Source organism: Manis pentadactyla, chromosome 4, assembly GCF_030020395.1.
Source record: "Manis pentadactyla isolate mManPen7 chromosome 4, mManPen7.hap1, whole genome shotgun sequence".
Lineage (NCBI taxonomy): Eukaryota > Metazoa > Chordata > Mammalia > Pholidota > Manidae > Manis > Manis pentadactyla.
This window is the reverse complement of record NC_080022.1, coordinates 16930743-16951551: the sequence shown is the minus strand read 5'-3', so window position 1 is coordinate 16951551 and position 20809 is coordinate 16930743. Positions and strand designations below refer to the sequence as shown.

Sequence of the window (20809 nt, the reverse complement as noted above, 5' to 3'; positions counted from 1 at the left end):
AAATAATCAGGGCAATGAATTATGGTCCTGGCTACTGACCTGCTGCCCCCCCTTCAGTGGGAAACTGACCCCAGCACAGCTGATCTCCCTCTCAAACTAGAAATTATCAGAGGGCACCGAGCCAGCTCTGCAACAGTCAAAGGGAACCTGATGCAGGAAAGACCTACTTCCCTTGGCAACTATTTACTTAGTGCCAAACTGGAATGCCTTTTGTTGGTCATTACTGTCTTAAGAGTGATGAGCCCCAGCTGTGCAGACCTTCTCTCCCATGGAGAAAAAAACAGGAATACTTCTAAGATTTTGAAATTAAAGGCTTTTTTGTTTTCCTATTGATGCATCTTCAGCTATGAAGAAAATAACAGAATTTCACCTTATTAAGAAGTTCTTTCAATTCCTCCTGAGTTTTCACTATCTTCTTCCAATGTTCAATCTGTTCATCTTTGACATGCTTTTCTTGTAACCTAAGAGAAACAATCTATATATGCCTTGGCCACACAGCTTAGCAGCACAAGACAGGTGCCCATCAAAAACATTCAAGGGCCTTGAACCCCAATGAAATTTCTAATACTTTGGAAAAAGTTGGCTGGTGGCAAATTATTTTCTAGGCTATGTTAAATACAGTTCAGTACACCATAAATACCATGAGTTTTAGAATTCAGAAGGGACTTAAGTATCACATAATCATTTTACTTCTGGATTTAACTAGTTCACATGAAAATAAAGTGAAAACTAGCTCAAATAAGACATGCTAAAAAACTTCATAAAACAGCAAATTTCTAAAAGGAATTCACTAACAACAAGCATTATTAAAGTACTTACTGAATGACAACTTCCAACGCCTGGCCAAGGGACACAGGCTTATTATTGAGGACATTGAAGTCTAGCTGATGACTGAGGTAAGATGTAGCTTCTAGCAACCGGTTAAACTCTTGCTCTACCATTTCATCTTTCTCTTTAGGAACCTGAAAATCCAAAAGTATAGCAGAGTTGGTCCTTATGACTAAACGTAACCATTCACGAAAACACAAATATGCTACAGTTCAAAAGGTCAAAATATGTATCTCAAAGGGGAAACCTCTGAGAATAATGATTTAAACTTTCTTTTCTATGAAGTGGTCAATTCTATTACATGAGATATGAAATGTTTTAGCCCTGTATTTTCCTGTTCTCCTAATTTTGCCATCAGAGCTGGGACTGTACCTCTGTTAGCAGCCACAGGATTCACACTGGTGCTAACTGGAGTTACGTGGAATACAGGGTGCCCTGGGGCTGACATGCAATGAGAAAAACTGGGCTCACATGCAAACCACACATTGGAAAAGTCCCAGAGAAAAAAACTAGGTCAACACACCTGAGGACCTTCCAAGATAAGGGCAGGATGGAGAAATAAGAAGCCCAAGGTATCTGCTTTCCCTCAAAGATGACAAGGTTTCAGGTGGCAGTAAGGAACAGAGAAGTGAAATTCATGGCTAATAATAAGAACACAACAGCGCCTGAATTCTTCTGCAGAGCAGTAGTGTTTCATAGTACCAACTGAATTCAGAGTTAACGTCCAAAGCTCTTGGACAATGAGTGACAGAGGTGCCAGGCCTAGCTGCTCTAGAGGAAGAGAACTCACTGCAAAGCAGAACATCCAGCTGCAAGCCCATGCCCCCCAATACGCCAGTTACCTGGCACAAATGCCTCTGCTATTGCTGAATTCAGCCCTGCAGGGAAGTGTATGTGCAATTCTACTGCTGAATTCGTGGCAGCAGTGAGAGAAGGAAAAAGCATGTCTAAGGCAAGCACCCCTTGCCATAATAAGCTGGGCATCAACTGCAAAATGGAATTCAAAATAGGGAATTTCACTTTATAATAAACCAAAAATTAGCGACATGGTAACAAAACATTAGAGCAACTTCTAACACATACTAAGGCTGAGAGGAGTGATCTTTTACAATCAGAGGTAGTTGACTGTGGACAAGATCATCACAGTGAGACTCTACCTCTCATTCGAAACTCCTTCGTTTTTTTCCCTTCAAATTAAATGGGTGATTTCAAAGTTCTAGCCTCTTCCCCTTCGCTGATGAGTCGCACAAGTAACTCTGTTAAGATGAGCCAAGATGTGGCAAAAAGAATATGGTAAGAAGCACAATCTGCACACGCACCCAAAATGTAAAGAAAAGGAAAAAGCCTGCAGTTCTCCTTTGGGGCTGCAGGCATGACAGACACATGATGACTGATTCATCAGACACAGTGACCGATTCAATCCAAATCATACTAGAAAGACTACACATGGGAAAGATCAAGAAATCTTTATGAATTATGTTGAGAAATAAGGCAGAGAATAAGGCTTTGGAAGCTTGATGCCATTTATGTACCAGGACGGAACCTGGGATTGGAGAATCAAACACATCTGACCTACCCACCCATTCAACTCCATGGCCAGAGAAAGGAACTCCTGGTGGCACTGACATTCCTGCTTGTTCTGATTACACAGCCATCAGAGCTGATGGGAAGACCCTCATGTGAAGAATTTCATTTACTTTCTCATTAGTTACTTTTCCTCGCTGATGTGCTCAAAGCAATGCTGAGAGTTTGCTTGGTGTAATTCTTGCTATAATGTTACAAAAGGCTGTTCTAGAAACTCTAAATTTGATGCTCTTTTAAAAAAAGCAAACAATTACATTTTCAACATGAGATCTACACAGTTATGAGATCTTAATTAATCATATACACATACAGGACTGCTTTTCCTAGAATACAAAATGGTGATATTTCTGTGTGTGGCTCCGAAAACGCCCAACAGGAAGATGCTATCGCAGCAAGAGGGACCAGATCACATATGCCTCTACAGCAGGGTAGATTGTGCCAATTTATGTGTGCAAATGGTACAGATTAAAGCTCTTCCAGTGTCAACTGGACAGCTTGCTCCAGACAAGCTTTAATCTTTGTAGCCTGGGTGACAGTCACATAGAGAAGTTCATACTGAACAAGTACAAAGCACTCAGGCTCAGTTACTGGGGTCCAGGGTGTGTGGTAGAGAAATATTTAAAGGGACACTGTCAAGGTTAGAGGGACCAAATATGACCTTTCATTTCTTCCCTCTTTGCTGAGCAGCCCACTTGATTCATTACATTTCCCCTTTCGTCCACCCACACCCCGGACAAAAAAAATGACTTTTTACATGCGCTTTCAATGACAAAAACTCAGATGGCACCAGCCCAACATACAGGTGCAGCTCTACAACGACAAACCGGTGTGGATGTATGATGGAAAGGAGCTTTGGAAGGGAAAGATTTACATTTCAAGCTTTTAATGGGTTATTGTAAACAGTGAGGAAAATGATTTGAAAAATCATGAAAAAAAAATACCTTGACAGTGTCCTTTTAACCAGTGCAGCAGAGAGAGAAATAAACTGTAAATAACAGCCCAACAGCCACGTCAAGTTTAGTTTTGTACGACAGCAGTAAAATCAAGGCTTTAAACACACAGCATGACAGAAGCATTCTGTTAGCTCAGAAGCTGCAAACCACCAGAGGAATAAGGACTAGACTGTACAGAAACCAAAATGGGAATGTCAAGGCATAGAATGGGCAAAAGAAAGAGGGTTTGGGAGTGGGGGTGGTCAAGGGAGGTGGTACCAGAAAGCAGTGAGAAATAAAGCAAAACTCAATAAAAGAAAAAAGGGAAAACACAACAACAAGAAAACCAATCAAACAAACAAACAAACAAAAAAAGCAAAAGAATATTGCCACATCTGACGGACACCAGGATGATGGGGCTGCATCTCCAGTACACCGCGCTAACTCGAGGCTCTGCTGTGACAAACAGGCGGCAGCCAGGCCCCAGCCACGCTCTGCCTAGTGAAACAATTATGGGACTGTTGCCAGTGTGAACAGGGAGACCTCTGAAAACTGGATTTCTTCCCATTAACTTTAAAATTCCACTTTGAAATATTTGGAAAGTACAGGAAAAAGTATAAATACAATTAGTTGTCCACTAAGAAACCAATACTGATTGGAAGAAAACCAAAATATTTCTGATATATTTAAACCTCAGATCTGTTTCTAAGATAAAGCTATTTAGATATGTTTTATCTGACATACTCAGACAATGAAAATAACTTCAGCAATCTAAAGGCTACACTAAGCACTCCCTAAATACCTACTTCAGGCAATTTCTTTCCTCTTGGTGAGAACCCCTGGATTTTATTAGTTCCACAAATAATTAAGGAAAGGAGTTGAAATACTCTAAACACAAGTCACAATTATTTAGATTTACCTGACCTTTGTATTCTAGGTTCTTAAAGTGCATGCTGAGAAAGGAATTCAGCATATTATTGCAAAGGTTAAGCACCATGTTTAAGGGCAGCTGGATTTCTGTATCACAACGGTGAGAATATAGAATGGCAAACTAAAAATCAATTTTTTGGGGGGAAAGGACCTTTGATACAGTTGTCTGGCAAAGAATCAAACAAAAAGGGTATCTCTTGAAACAGATTTTGATTATGACTTTTCAGTCATTTATGTCTCTATGAGAGGCTCCAGGTAAATGGTTCCTTCAAGACCAAGAATTTGGTAATTCTCTCGTTGCCCTAAATGGGTTCACTCGTGAGTCTTGGTTTTGTAGCTCATACAGAGCATCCCTGAACATGGTGGGGGGCCACCTGTGTGCCTAGTCCATGCAGAATAAATTCAGGAGAGCCAAGCAACTTTCTGAACTGGGTCACTGATCCTGCAAGGAGTCATCTCAGAGAGAGGAAGACAGTATTCTACCATCACAGACCCTTCAGAAACACTGTTCATCTATCTTCCAGTCTGCATAAATTCTCTAGCAGCAGAGCAGAATGGAGTTAAGTGCAGCTGCGTTCTGGTTACACAAAGTTCTAAGATTTAGCTAGGGAAATCTTCAGGAAGAGCAGCATGTGGGAAAAAGCTGTACTGGCCCAAGCTGGCCCACAGAGGCTACTGTCAACCTCCGCCTCTCCCATCGCCATGCATTTCTAGAGTCATAAAAATGAAAGATTAAGATTAGCTCTTTTAGTGAGACCTGGAAGAAGAGATCTGTACCTGAAGAGTCTCTAATTCATAATCCCAAACAGCTAAGGGAATCGGAATAGCTATTATTTTTAGAGGGAGATAAGGACACAAGGTATATATACAATCCAAATAAAATTCAATGTGATTCTATAAATGGAGACTGTTGCCTCCCTCTCCCTCTTTTACCTCATAAAGAGTCTTTCAGCGGGTGTAGATAACTGACTTCCCTAAAGCAGCGACTAAACTGGTTGGAGAAGGCACACAACAGGTCTAAGGCATTCATTCTAGCAGTTTCTATTACATGTTAGAGGTGCTCAGTAAATTCTGGCAAATGAATAAATATAGTTTGGAAAAGCAAAGTAGGTATTATAACTATATTTGAGGGGAAAATAACTATTTCACAATTTCAGGTATATTAAAGGAAGGCATGAGATTTTTACATTTATAAAAAGCAGCGATTGGCAGTCATGATTTTAAAGGGTTGAGAAACACTGCGTTAAAGATACCAAACATGCTTCCACAGAGGAGGACAAAAACTGCAAAGGCCAACAGCGCCTGAAGTGTAATAACCGAGGCACTGCTCTATAGGAACACAAGCAAAAACCTGCTAAGGGATGACAGGCACTGAGCATATCCAGTTAATGGTCTTTGTAAGAGACCTGGCACCTGTTACCTTTTGAGTGCTACCTTTCTTCCCCATAATGGTCGAGCCTATCCCAAGAAAAAAATCAAGACCTGTTTCTCTAAGCAGTTTCTGAGTCTTTAGACCTCACTTGGTAACAATATACAATACACGCATTCCCACACTCTCCCAAAAGGAGACAAGAAACCTTGTAATGCAGAATGCCACAACACTGCAGAATTTTTATTTTTGGTATCATTAATTCTACAATTACATGAGGAACGTTATGTTTACTAGACTCCCCCCATAACCAAGTCCCCCACACATACCCCATTACAGTCACTGTCCATCAGCGTAGTAAGATGCTGTAGACTCACTACCTGTCTTCTCTGTGTTGTACAGCCCTCTCCGTGCCCCACCCCAACATTATACATGCTAATCATAATGCCCCCTTTCTCCCCGCACCCCTTATCCCTCCCTTCCCACCCATCCTCCCCAGTCCCTTTCCCTTGGTAACTGTTAGTCCATTCTTGGGTTCTGTGAGTCTGCTGCTGTTTGGCTCCTCCAGTTTTTTTCTTTGTTCTTATGCTCCACAGATGAGTGAAATCATTTGGTACTTGTCTTTCTCCACCTGGCTTATTTCACTGAGCATAATACCCTCTCGCTCCATCCATGTTGTCGCAAATGGTAGGACTTGTTTTCTTCTTATGGCTGAATAATATTCATTGTGTATATGTACCACATCTTCTTTATCCATTCATCTACTGATGGACACTTAGGTTGCTTCCATTTCTTGGCTATTGTAAATAGTGCTGCGATAAACATAGGGGTGTATCTGTCTTTTTCAAACTGGGCTGCTGCATTCTTAGGGTAAATTCCTAGGAGTTGAATTCCTAGGTCAAATGGTATTTCTATTTTGAGCTTTTTGAGGAACCTCCATACTGCTTTCCACAATGGTTGAACTAATTTACATTCCCACCCACAGTGTAGGAGGGTTCCCCTTTCTCCACAACCTCACCAACATTTGTTGTTTGTCTTTTGGATGGTGGCGATCAGAATTTTATTAAGATACTTTATCACTACTCAGAAAAAGCCAAAAATAAAACTTGAATCTAAAGCCCCCGAGTTACTAGCTGGTGTACAGGAGATGCAGAAAACACTCAGTATTCCCCCTTCTTCCCCACCAATCCTTATTTTCTGTCCCCTCACTGGTGGCTCCCAAATGTTCCTGAAATGTGAATTAACCCTCAACCATCTCCATAGCCAGTTAAAGCCCATTACAGCACAGTTCAGAGTGTAATTCCATTATCAGTCAATCTGAAAGCAGCTGCTGTATTAGCTCTGATCGTTTTTATAAGCTTGGAAGACACTTCTAAGGATATCCTAGATTAAAACCGAACAGGAAAACCCTATTTTAGTTGTCCAGAGCTGTAATATTAGCCTCCCCTGTGAAAAACAAACACAGAAGCTCAACACTCTAGTTGCCAATGCAAGACCAGAGAGAAAAAAGAAGTAAACTCAGGGATTCTTGTGATTGTGATTAAACAATAACACGATAACCCATAAAATTCCTATGTGATTTTTTTCCTATAGCAGTTAGATGGCTGAATAGGATGACATGTCCTTAAGACAATATTACAAGTGGTATTTATTTATTTTTATTAAGGTATCGCTGATATCCATCTTGTGAAAGTTTCACATGAGCAACATTGTGGTTACTACATTCATCCATATTATCAAGTCCCCCACAACACCCCATTGCAGTCACTGTCCATCAGCATAGTAAGGTGCTACAGAGTCATTACTTACAAGTGGTATTTATAACCGAGTTAACTGTCGGCCTTGTATAGGATGAGAATTAATTTCTATGTACTAACAACAAAACCATCAAATCACCTTCTTTTATACTGAGGTTATTCACAAAGATGGAGGGACACAAAAGCATCTCATTCAAAGGTTTACTGAAGAAAAATCAATGGTTGAGTGAACGTCTACTCTAGGTGTGCCTTAGAGCCTCCTTAGTGTTAACTATTAAAAGAAAGCTTTCTGAGAAGGACACTCAGCTGATGCAGTCACACAGGCAGGTAGAGTTGCACCCATTTACCCCTGCCCTACCTTCCTTGAATTATTAGCCAGGAAGAGCAGAATGCATTTGGGAATTTGAGCTGGAATACCAGGTAATGGATCCTGGTTCTACACTAATGACCATAACCACCTTAGGCAAACTCATGTCCGAGCTTTAGATTCTTCCCCTGTAAAACTGAAGGATGAAGCAAATGATCTACTTTGGCTTTAGGTTTCTAAAGCCATGAAATATATTTGTAATTAAAAGCATAAATTAATGGGGCTATAAGTTCTTAGTACTTGTCCTGTAAGCCAAAAGCCAGTCTACTGAGCAACAGTTGTTCTAGATTCCTACTCTTAGCTAGACTATTGGGAACATCAAGATACAGAAACAACACAGAATACAGAAACAAACAATTATATCTGATTAAACTTAAGGAAAGCGGACCTCAAAGCTGCGAAGAATTTTTTCCCAAAGTTGAGCATGCTTAAAGAATCTTCCTACTACTTGGCTCCTGCACCAAATATAAACCAACAAATGTAGAGAAATCCTTTAAGGTCAGGTTGAATGACTACTACAAATTCTGTTGGAAAAACATCCCTGCACACAAAATGCTGGAAGCCACACACCAACTAACAGGTATTTACTGCAGTGCTGCTCAAAGGGTTGGTCCTGGTGAGATAAAGAGCTCATGACAGAACATAAAATGCACACACCATTGAGAAAGTCTTGCTACCAAAAAAAAAAGTCATCATATGGACAGCATGGTTAAATATGTATTTATTTACATTCTGACACAAGCTATTTATCTCATCCCACACCAGCAACCAATAGTTTGTTAATGGACTGGCAGCTGGTTGCAAGCCACCCTTGAGGGGAATACTTGTATACCATTTAGAGACAAACGGCTTTAAAAAAATGTGTTAAAGCTCATATCATACCAAGGAAGCAGAAAATTTCCCTGGCTATCTCTACTAGGGAAAATTCCTCTTTTTGTGAGAAAGACTAAATGACCTTGCTCTACATTCAGGGAAATCTAAAGAAAAAAGACGGTCTCAGTTATCTCTGATCTTTGGTTTGGTCTCTGTCACTTCTTTAATAGCCACTTTGGGGGTCTTGCCTCCTTAAATTCAATTCTCTGTATTACTGTCCATCTACTGAAAACACCTCTCCGATCATATCACTTGCCCTGCTCTCGACCCTCCAAGTCCCAAGCTGTAAACCGACCTAGTAAGCAACATTCCCAACCCTAAGCTTTAGCTTCACATCATTCTACCCTCGCCAGTGCGACCCCATCCTCAGAGATCGCATAGATTTAAAACCTTCTGCCTTCAATGCCTTTCCTAAGTCCTAATCACCTACACAAAAGTCCCCTTCCCTCCAAAGCTCTCCCCCACTTGCCCCTTCCACCTCCAGAGACTCTCTCCCTCAGCTCTTCTGTAGCAATCTATCCCTTTCTCTAACCCTTAGCACATTGCCCGTGATTTTGTGTTACTAGTATATATGTGTAAGTAATATGGTTGAGGTTGGGTGGGTTTTAATGACATATTATTCCTGATGCTCTTGGGTTCATAAGCTACCTGAAGTCCCTAGAATTTAAACCCTCTGAAGGCAGAGAAAAAAATCTTCAGTGGTTAGAACAGGGCCCAGATTTTGGCAAATGTTCAATAAGCTGAAGTCATAAAGAACACACAGAGCTAAGCACATGATGGGAGGCACAATACAAAGAATAAAAGAATCAGATGTCGATTCCACTACACGTCTCTTGGAGTAGCCCACCACAGCCAAATAAAAAGACTGACTGGCTAGTTAGCCTTCATTAAGTATCTACATACCTCAAGAGGCATGCAAATTTGCATATATGTGCACCTAAAACCAAAATCATATGCCAAATGTACTTCAATTAAAAAAACTAATGTGCAATAATAATCCCTTCCTGTATAGCTCAGGGTTAAGGAATAATCAGTAGCATCATGTCATCATTTCTATCCTCAATTCGTATTTATATGTGTGAATATTCAGCCACACATTCCCCCAATTATCTACAACTGAGCTAAAGAAACTCTGAAAAGTTCTGTTTGTCCTAAACTTACAGCTTGTCCATTGGCTTCATAAAGTGGACATTTTTGCTTGATCTTGGCAAGTTCCATATTTACTTGTTTGCTGACCACAGCCATGGGATTCCCTCCTAGAAAAAACTCAAATAATTAAATTCAACATACCTATGAAAAGAGAACGAAAACCTCAAAGCAAAAATATTTTTACTTGATATTTAAAATAGTCAAAGCTTAGGGTATGTTAATTATCAAATAAAAAAACATCTGAAGTAAAATAAATACATAAGATAAGCATAAAGATGGAGGCAAAAAGTTATATATAATCCCACAAGCTTCTATATACTGGTATCATTATACAGGTTAATATATGTAACACACACATATATGTAACACTTTTATAATACCTAAAGTCATATATAATCCTACTAGTTAACATGTTATTAAAGATCCTTCTAGATTTTATGTGCACAAAATTACATACACACATAAAAGGATAATACATGTATCATTTTATAATCTTTTTACAATTTAGCAATAAATTGCAGACATCCTTTCTTGTTAATATGGAGCTACATAATTTTTAGAGTCTACATAGTTCTCACTGTGTAATACTTTAATCTTCTAATCTGTCATTTCTAATGTTCTGCTGGGCCATTAAAAATGCTCCAAACATAACATGGTCCACTTGGCTATTTTTGTAGGATAATTTCCTATAACTGGATCTGCTAGGTCAAAAATCTATGTAAAATTTAAACTTTTCATGAATTGATGTATCTTTTGGGGAAGACTATTTGTCGATTTACCTTTCAACAATAAGAACAGTATCCTAAACCAATATATTTTTAAATTGCGCCCACAGTTTTAAAATTTAAATTTAAACAATCTTACATGCCTCAGACCTTGTACTGCAGCATAAAACTAAGAATTACTTACCAAGACCTGTTACTACCATGGCTCCAAGATCAGCTACATAGTTTCCTTTGCGAAATGTAGCAACTCGTCCACCCACACGATCCTGTTTTTCAGAAATTAAATGGCTAAAATCATCGATTCTATTTTCACATTAAGAACCTGACATGGTATTCTTTTATCATTTAAAAAGAAAGGTACAGAGTTTGGACACAAGAAGCAAATGAAGTTTTAACTATGAGGAGTGGTAGATAATGAACAACATTTAAGAGGTATAAAATTAAGCAATGTGAGGTAGGACACAATTTGACAGCCAGAAGACATATTCAGTCACAGGCATCATTACCTCTCTACCCAACTGTCTCTAATACCACTTAATATACAGGCTGAGCAAAGGCCACACACACAGAAAGTGTCTGTTCACAAATTCCAACACTAAATGCCATCTTTTTACCACTGTGTTGTGGCTCTTATCTGCACTCAGCCCCCAAAGTCAGCTGTGAATGATGTGACAGATGACTGCCTCTCCAGAGCAGCCCCATGCCCAGGGGCAGAGTGTCTACTGAACATGAATTGTGAGTAATACCTCTCATTTCTAAATAGATCCAAGTTTATCCCTACTGACTAGGGATTTTCAAGTATAGGAATCTCTGCTGAGGTGTGGTGATACTTCAATCATGGATAATACGAAGACTACTCTGTAAACTCCAAACAAACAAAAGCAAAAAAACCCAAAAACCTGAACAATAGACTGAGACTCTACCTGGGTAGAGATTGTAATGACCCATTATTCTTACTGTATTAGTACACAGGACGCAGAAGGCACACAAATGCTTTCTGAATTAATGAGTCAAATATTATTTTTAGTATGAGTATATCAGGAATTATTTAATTTTGATTTCCCATACTCTGACAAGAGTATTAAAAGTTAGCAATTCATAAAAAGCAGTCTGGACTGCACTGTACACCTGAGAAGTGCTTTTTTTTTTTTTTTAATGGTGGAAGGTAATTAAATCTCAAAAATTGGTCATGAAAATAATTTAAATAGCAGCATCCTAACATGATGTTCTTTCTTCCACTCTGTGCCAGCATCCATTTCCTTCTTCAGTTTCCAGTTCTCTCGCAAGGACGAGTGAATGATAAAGGAACCAATATCTTGGCTTCATCTGTCTCTTCAAGATGGCTGCTGCCTGAAAAGCAACTCATTTTCCTTTACTAGCAAGCAGGAAACACAACTCCCTCTATTCTACTCCTTAGAAAAACAGAAAGAAAACAAAAACTGCCCCCTGCAAAGGATATGGTCCATGAAGGCCCCAAATTTGAAAGTTAACTGCAAGAAATAATAACCTGAAAGTACCTTTTCAAAGGGGTATGGATCATTTACAAATACTGAGCACTTTTCAAAGCTTTACTGTCAAAAATACTTTATCCAATATGAATAACATTACCCCAAATACTTTGAGTACTATACACGTCAGTGGTTTAGTTCACGCTGTATGATTCCTTGATTTGCAACAGATAATTCCTTACCATACTTCCTTTAGGTCAGGCTCCTAAACCCAAGATAAGATTCTCACCCTGGCCTCCAGAAGTGTGACATCCATTCCGAAACTCTGCAACTGACGAGCCGCTGCCAAGCCTGAGACCCCAGAGCCTATAATAATTACCTTTCCTGTCTTTTTAGCTAAAAGCAACAAACAAAAAAATTAGAATATATTGTAGTAGATATAAGAGTTTGTACTTTCATTTTTTATCAGGAAAACCTCTAGGTTCTTAACATGTCATGATGTCTTATAGAGTAAACAATTCAGACAGTTATTTTCAAACTATAGAAACTATCTCAATACAAATTAGCAAATATCTGAAAGATATAAACTTAAAATAAATTCTGAAAATTTATAAATGAAATCCTTCTTAATATTTACTTTCTCATTGTAGTTATGTGCTTCAGTATCTGGCTGTTGGTTTATTATGAATAATCTTCATTTTGAAGTTATTATGGTTGGTTAATTATGAATAATTTAAATAGCAGAATAGGATGCTGCTATTTAAATTATTTTCACAAATACACAATTATATTATGACAATTTGAGCAGTCAACCTATTTACTCTTAAAGCTGTTTTCAGTTCTATTTCAGTCTTTAGTATCCCTTTATAAAGAATTATTAAGGCATCAAAAGTAAATATTATAAATAAATAAATAAATAAATATATTCTCAAAATACCCATATCTCCTGGATTCCTGGCAGACATTATCCAGACACCAAGAAAGGGGTAAATAGTATTTAAAAAATAAAATGCAACATTTAGCAGTATAAAGAACTGGTCAATGAGGGAAAACCTCAAACTTTCTGCTTTCATTATTGATTTTTAAAAATTTTAATAAATTTTATTTTTAATTGATTTTTCTTCAGTTGGAAATTCAGTATCTTTTACTAATTAATTATCAAACCAAAAATTAAAAATTAATGAAAAGAATTTACTTTAAATTTGACTTACAAGACAACAAACGGGAATACTTTGACACCAAATAGAGCTTTAGAAATCAAAATAAAATTCTTAAAGCCTCCTAGAAATAAAATATGGCCCTAGAATCATAACTTAACTATGAAATTCACTGGACATGTCCTTACTTGGGAGGGGTTTTATCCTCTTATAGATGCCGAAGTTGATAAGACCATGACGCTCTAAATAACTGTGAACTCGATGGACAAGCACAGTATCACCTAGAGAACAAATGAATTTAAAAACATATTTATATTTTTAGCAGTTTAAACAGAAATCTCTTGAACTCTTCTACTTTCCATCATGAAGTCATTTTATATATACACTTTTTCCATAAACTTCAGGTCATGTGACATTTTTAAGAAAAGTGATTCTTGGAACTGTTAGTCCAGTCCAAAGTGCCTACCACTTAATTTGGTATTTTTTTAGGAAGAGTTGTCTTTGTTGTATTTTCAAAAATATATGTGGTTTTGGGAGGAGATTTCCGCTGCTCTACTCACGCCGCCATCTTGGCTCCGTGGGCTAATTTGGTATTTTTAAGAATGACATTCCATTACAGATGAAATGAAGGACAAAATCAACCTATCTACAAGCAGTATTATACTCATTTACTTGTTAGAAATTTTAAAAGACTTTGCTGGTACCAAGTGGGAAATGAGAAAGCCAGACAGCCAACCAATCAAATTCCAACAAAGTACTCCGTGGATTAAAGCTGGAACACAGGTCAAGGGAAATTATTAACAATCTCTTGAACTTGTTCACCTGTGAACACCATTTAAAAACGAGAAAAACATCATACACAAAATAGTTTTTCTACAAAGCTCATTTTTGCACAGCACAAGTTAAAGATGCAAGTATGAATGAAAAAATTCATTACCAAAGAACAATGAGCCAAAATTAGTCCCACTGAACACACTACTTACTGTTGTAGGGTGCTTCTAACTGTTGGAGAGTAGCCTCAAATGTCAGCTGGATCTTTGGATTATCCAACCACAACTGCAACTGCATTTAAATGATAGAAATTTTGTTACACACAAATAGATATGCCATCTGACTACCTCAAAATATTTTTTTCAACTTTAAGGTCCCAAATACGGGTTTTTCCTTTCACCCAGAGTTATACTGCTGAGAAGGAAACTGATGAAGCTAGGAGATACTTAGCCGAAAAAAGAAAAACACCTACTAAACTTGTCAAGATCATACCACTGGGTAGGGAGCAACTAAGATTTAAACCTGGGTTACATGACTCCCAAATTGCTGAGTACATTATATCCACAAAATCAAACTGTCAATTTGATATGCTGAGGTGCTAAAGATAACTCCTCAGTTTTTGGCTTGCACAACTGAATGAGCTGGTATGCCACTCACTGACTGCAGGTCACCGAAAGAAGAGATAATGAATTTAGTTTCAAAACAATAGGAGACAGAATATTGGCATGTAGATACATAACTCTATCCTCTGAGAGTTAAGGTCTACAGCCATTTGTTTATAGGTGATCACTGAAGCCAAACGCATAAAAGAGGCCTTGCAGGGAGAAAACAAGGGAGAGAGGAGCAGGTTAAGTTACTTCAGAAGCCAGTTACAACAACCAGAGAGGCAGGAGAAAAGCCAGAATACTGTGTTAAGCTAAGGAAGTTGTGTGCTTAAGAAAGGGGGAGTCAATCATTTCAAATACTGCTTAAAAAATAGTAAGATGAGCAATGAAAAGTATTATGGTACAATTAATGGGGTCTAACTTGAGTTCTCTTCCATATGAATGTATATCACTAAAATTTAAACCAACTAAATGCCACCATATTTAAGTCTTAGCTAAAAAGTGATAGAAATTGCTCCACAGACAAGTTTCAACAAAGAAATTAATTTGGTTTTTGGTTATGTGTAAATAAATCCAATTACAAAGACAAAAAACCAATCTATATGCATCCTCTACTTTTCTCTAGCCACTGTCAAAGGAAAATGGAATTCCTCAAGTATATACTGGGCTCCTTACTCCTCAACAAAAGCCTTCTTCCATCCTATAAAATAAAGCTCAGGTCATAGGTTCTAGTTCAACCAACTGTAGTTTTAAAATCTGGAAGCAGAAGATGTAGTTTAAGATGAGAAAACTGATACAATTTTTATACGAGATAATGATTTATTATGTTTCTGGTCACTGGAAACAAATTAGAGAAAATGGAGGTCAACATACATACACCATTCAAATTCAAGTAAAAACTGAAAACTCCCCTAAGATGAAACCAAAAAATTGAGTTTTGTCTAAAAAGTTTACTTAGATCAAATGTTGATATGATACACACACAAGCTTATCCAATTATAAACACATTCCCATTCACTTGAAAAAAAAATCACCATTTTTTCTACACACACACACACACAAAACAAAAAAACAATCCCACCCCTATATTCTGTACTACTAAAACCCAGTATAACCCACCAGTCACTCTAAATGACATTTAACAACCCAAACCTGGCAGTGGTTTTGCAATCTAATAGCCAAAATAAAGTAGTGATGCCTAAAAAGCAGACATGCTAAAATGTCTGAGCTATATTCAAAATAGCTGAAATTACAACATAAATTTCTTCTACTCTGTATCACCCTAGAGTACAATGAGTATGTTCAGAATGGTACCTTGCCCTCCTGTACTCTATGGCTAAGGAATTTCTGATAAATAAGGACATGAAAGAAAAATTCAGAGAAGAAATTCAAATGACTAATAAATGTGGGGGAAAAAAAAGTCTAAGTAATCAAAGAAGTGGAAAATAAATGAAATGTTTTTGATCTATTATAGCAGCACAGACTGTCACCCTTTTAATAACAAAAAGAGGACAGAGCAATACGAGTGTCAATTGGTTTACAGCTTCTCTGGGAAGCAATCTGACAATATGGATCAAAACTTAAAAAATGTTTATACTTTTTGACAAGGCAATTTCCTTCTAAATTCTATCATAAGGAAATAATAACCAGAGATAGAGAATGTATGAAAAAAGCTGTTCAGAGCTTAATTATAAGGCAAGAATGGACATTTAAATGCCCAACAGTTAAAGTATGATCCAAATGTCAGACAAGATATTATATAGACATTAAAATCAATCATTTAGCCAGAGGAGGAAGTTGAACCAGATGAACAGAAGAATAAGGGTTTCCCTTATCCTGGGAAGAAAAGACAAAGTGATTATTTTAAAAGTATATTTAAAAAAACTAATTTTTAACAATGGTTATCTTTGAGTAATAGTATTAAAGACAATTTAAAATTCTTCCCTTTCTATTTTTCTCCTATATGCTCTATAAAAATAATATGCACTTTTAACAATCCAGGTGGAAAAAAGCTAACATGGAAACTTACTGTGCGGTTTCTAATGAATAGAAAAACCTTCTGGGTCTGCTGTGGTCCACTGATGATATCTGGAAAACAGGCTGCTTCTTGAGAAGTCATTCGGTCATGGGGAAGTCTACTCTGGAAAGCTGCACCCTCCACACCTAGCAAAGAATACAAAACTAGGGATCATGATCATACCTCAAACTCCTTTTTTGCCTGAAGAACCTCTGTAAAGCTTTGCCTCATTCACAGACTGATCTCACCTCCTTTGCTCAAAATCTGAAACACCCCCAGAATTTAGTGACTCTTTGGGTGCAACATTCCAAAAAGTACAGTTTACTAATGAGTGAAACAATGTACCTTATAAAATATAAGGCATTTAGAGTATTTTCTTCATCCACAAAATAACTTTATAATATTGGAAGACACTAATTAAAATTAGCATCACTGATAGTGAAAATACAGTAACAGGTAAGCAAAAGAGGCTATGGACTGAAAAACACAATCACATGCCTTTTTTTTAGGATTACAGCATGGAACATGAGGAGGAGTTTGACGTTGGTTTAATAACCAACAGTAAGAAATACATGATCTTATCAATGGTATCATTATTAGCTCTCATATTCCAATGCTGGACACAGTGAGAGAATTTAGCAGACTACAGTGAAGAGACAGAAGAAAGCAAGGAGTTTACCCTTCCTGGCAGAAACTTTAGAAATGCTTTATTATTTATTGCCAAGTAAAATGTTACTGTATATACTATATAGTACATATACATACTGTGTATACATATCTTATATACTACAAGTAAAATATATGTTATCTTGAAACTCTTAAAATTGTATGCTAAATTCATATTTCTGTAAGCTAGTGGATAAGGACATCTTTAAAAGATGTCTTTAGAAGTACACTTAACATATATTTTACCTGCATTTCTAAGATCATCTTATAAAGATATCCTTAGCCACCAGCTTATGAAAACATCAAGACACATTTAAAGAGTTTCAGAAATAAAATACCATTGAAATAATTATATCAGATATCCATATTTAATCATTTTGAAGCACATGAAACAAGAGGTTGGAAGCATTAATAATGGAAGCAAAATTCAAGGAAAGGCATTAGTAAGATTAGAATAAAAAGAACAAAGCAGGAAAAGATACAATTTAGAAAATTACAGCTAAGCTACTAAGTTGTTTTCAAAGACATTCAAACACGACCCAGAAAAAAATAACAGTTAACAAGAGATCAAGCAAAAATGCCTAATGCTAATATGGACTGCACACATTAAGAAATACTGTTCTTGGAGACATGGAGAAAAATGAGAAAAATCTATCCGTCCACAGCCAAAAACAAGGGCACAAGTACTCTGCTCACATTACTAAATTAAACCAACAATGCTCATATTTAATGAATCCCTACCTAAAATTAAAGACTGTCACAACAATTAATTATTCCTTAAGGAAAAAAATAACCAGTTAAGAGTCATACTTTTGGTGGAGCATGAAATTTAGTCAAGAAAAGAAGACATGCTATCAGGTGTGTAAATCACTTCAGTGAAATTTTCTAAAACTATATAGCTTTGATGTCCCCAGTCCCCCCATATCAAAATAAATGAACAAACTGTATAACCTAAAAAGCAAATCAAGACCCAAAACATATCACATTATAAGGATTACCTACACAATAATTCTAAGTATTTCAACCAAATTTCTCTTAATAGGTTACCTCTTGGTATGGTTCATGAGTGTATTCAATAACAAGAAAACCAATGAACTCTATAAACTCTTATTCTCCCTCCCCAAAATGGGGTAGTTTTCTTTCTTAGCTATATTATCCTGTATGTTTAGTAAGTAGTCACTGAACATCAATCCTACTACAAAATATTGTCAATGTCAGTCAGGAAAACCATGCAGGAAAATAAGACACTGAATTTCATATTACATTTGGCTCCTCATTCCAAGTATTCTTACCATCAAAAATCACTAATATAGTTAGCAACTTCGGGAATCTTTAGAATATATAACAATTAAGTTTTACTTATGTAAGTCACTTGGTAGTGTTAAAGTACCTTTAAATCAAACACCAAAAGTTTAACAAAAGGAATCTAAAGGAGCCAGAAGTTGTGACATTAATGTATATGTGGAATAATATTGTTCTCCATCTCCATCTTCTATATAACATCTAGAAAAACTTAGTTATTGTTAAATATTTTATCAATTTTTACAAATGAAAAATACTTCTAAAAATTCTCAGTAATTATTTCCTTCCTTTTGGTTTTTAGGGATGAAGTGAAAACCATACAAGATTAGATCTAAAGTTTCTCATAGAAACAAAAAACATGTTAATTTGGAACCTAAACTGTTTAAAAGCTAAATCAAAGCATCCTTTTTATAGGATATTTCCAAAATGAATTTAGTAGACCACTCAGGATAACCTAATTCATAAATGTCTCCTTTGGAGGGAAACACTTAAAAGAATATAATTGACTTAATAATATCCTTATTAAAAGGAAGTACTAGTAGTACATATAATTCACAAGTAATTTACGTTTGCTCTGGAATATAGTTTTATACTTTGCTGTTTGTGTCACTCAACAGAATCTGATATTCTGGAAATTTAGAATGCTTCTAAGATACCATCTTAATTTTTTAAAAGCCCCAAGGCTGCCTATATATCAATCTTGTTCTCTGTTCAATTCCTCTTTCTCACCACTTCTCACAGGAAATTCCAGCATCAACTTTCAAAATATAGTCATGCTAAAGCAGAACTGCCCTTCCATAGAGTGACTGGCTCACACTTTCTCTGAAACATAGTAAAAATAGTTCAGCATTTAAGGGAGTAGACTTTTCTGGATAGATCAATTAGAGAGGCAAAAGGGAGATGGGGCTGGGAGGTGAGGATATAGGCCCTCTAGGCCCTCTATTTCATTAAATAATTTCCCCCGAGTCTGATATGATACAGGCAGCACCTTGGGTAGAGTTAGTTAACAGAGATATAAAAATTAACAGAAAAGAAGGCTTCCATGAGAGTTACTTGCCTTTGTTTCTCTTTTTTCCCCATAAAGTAGATAAACTATAACTAGACTCTAGATGAACAGTGAAAACAAAAGCCTGACATGATCTACATACAAAGGCTACTTAACATTAGTCAACCATAGATGTACCATATCCAGTCCCATGATAGTTTAAAAATAAAAAGAATAAAGAAAGGGGAGAGGAGAGAAAAAGAAAAAATAAAAAGAATCATGATTTCTTAAGTTTCATATTTTTTATTTTTAGGGAAAACACACACTTTAAATGATTCTATGAGGAGGTTGTAAGGAATAGTTTATGAATAAGAAATAAGACTTCTGGGTTCTCACTCCCTCTACTGTTGGTGTTTCTCTGGTCAAGTCATTTAACTCTGTTTCAGGTATTAATGCATAATCAGGGTGATAAATTATTATCTGTTTGAAGGCAGGAAACTAGACAAGAGACCTCAAGTCCTCTTCTAACTTTGAAGATTTAGGATGTATACACCAACCTGAGGTATATTTTAAGAAGTCAAGATAAGATCCTGGTCCCAAGACACACTCATGAGGGTCGTTTGGCTTTTAAGAGAAGAATGTTGATCACTTACAAAGCACATGTTTCTAACTCTCATCATTTCACAAATGCATGCTTCTGAACATGATAAAGATCTGAAAGAGATCTTGAAGGGTTCAGAATAGCCACCACCACTCCTGGAAACACTTAAAAACTCATGTTTTACTAATATAAAGTCAGTAGCACCACAGCTTTATATGAAAATCTGCTTTTACTTTCAGCAACACAATGTGTAATTTACTTAAGCAAGAGTAAATTTATTTACGTAAAAACAAAACAAAAAGCAACAAGAAAACTCAATTTCCAAGTGTTAACCTCTAAAGGCTACCCTGGATCCTCAACAGTTCCAAGGAAGATCCAATTGTGCTCATTTGATGAAAAGCATCCTTGAAGGTTTATCTGCCGCAGATACAGACTCTGAAAGAGGACTTAAACTCCTCTAAGATAACCATGTACTGATTTTCAACCTGCAATCCTTGGGACAGCATTTAAAGAGGTCTGCTTCTAACATTCTGGATCCCGTAAATACTAATTTCTGTATTAACACTGAAATATCTTTGATCCAAGAGAGTACATACAAATATTTCCTGGACCTGCTATACACAAACTGCAGTAGACAAATTATTTTAAATTAGACTCAATAGCTGAAAAGTGACAAACTCCATAAGTGAAGTAGTACCTGCGCCAATTCTACCAAAATGTATATATAAACTAACTTTGAGCAC

At 36.7% G+C, this 20809-nt stretch overlaps 1 protein-coding gene across 2 annotated transcripts in view; it reads right to left on the bottom strand.

Moving 5' to 3' along the window:
• Window positions 1-20809, bottom strand: part of KDM1A (lysine demethylase 1A) — a 65836-nt gene that overhangs the window by 11988 nt on the left and 33039 nt on the right. For both annotated transcript variants that reach the window (XM_036914643.2, XM_036914645.2), the window contains 8 exons: window positions 16525-16658; window positions 14103-14181; window positions 13308-13400; window positions 12252-12358; window positions 10699-10780; window positions 9802-9896; window positions 820-962; window positions 371-461 (listed from right to left, as the gene is read on the bottom strand). In XM_036914643.2, coding sequence (XP_036770538.1) covers window positions 371-461; window positions 820-962; window positions 9802-9896; window positions 10699-10780; window positions 12252-12358; window positions 13308-13400; window positions 14103-14181; window positions 16525-16658 — 824 coding nt within the window. The remainder of the gene's footprint in view (window positions 1-370; window positions 462-819; window positions 963-9801; window positions 9897-10698; window positions 10781-12251; window positions 12359-13307; window positions 13401-14102; window positions 14182-16524; window positions 16659-20809) is intronic.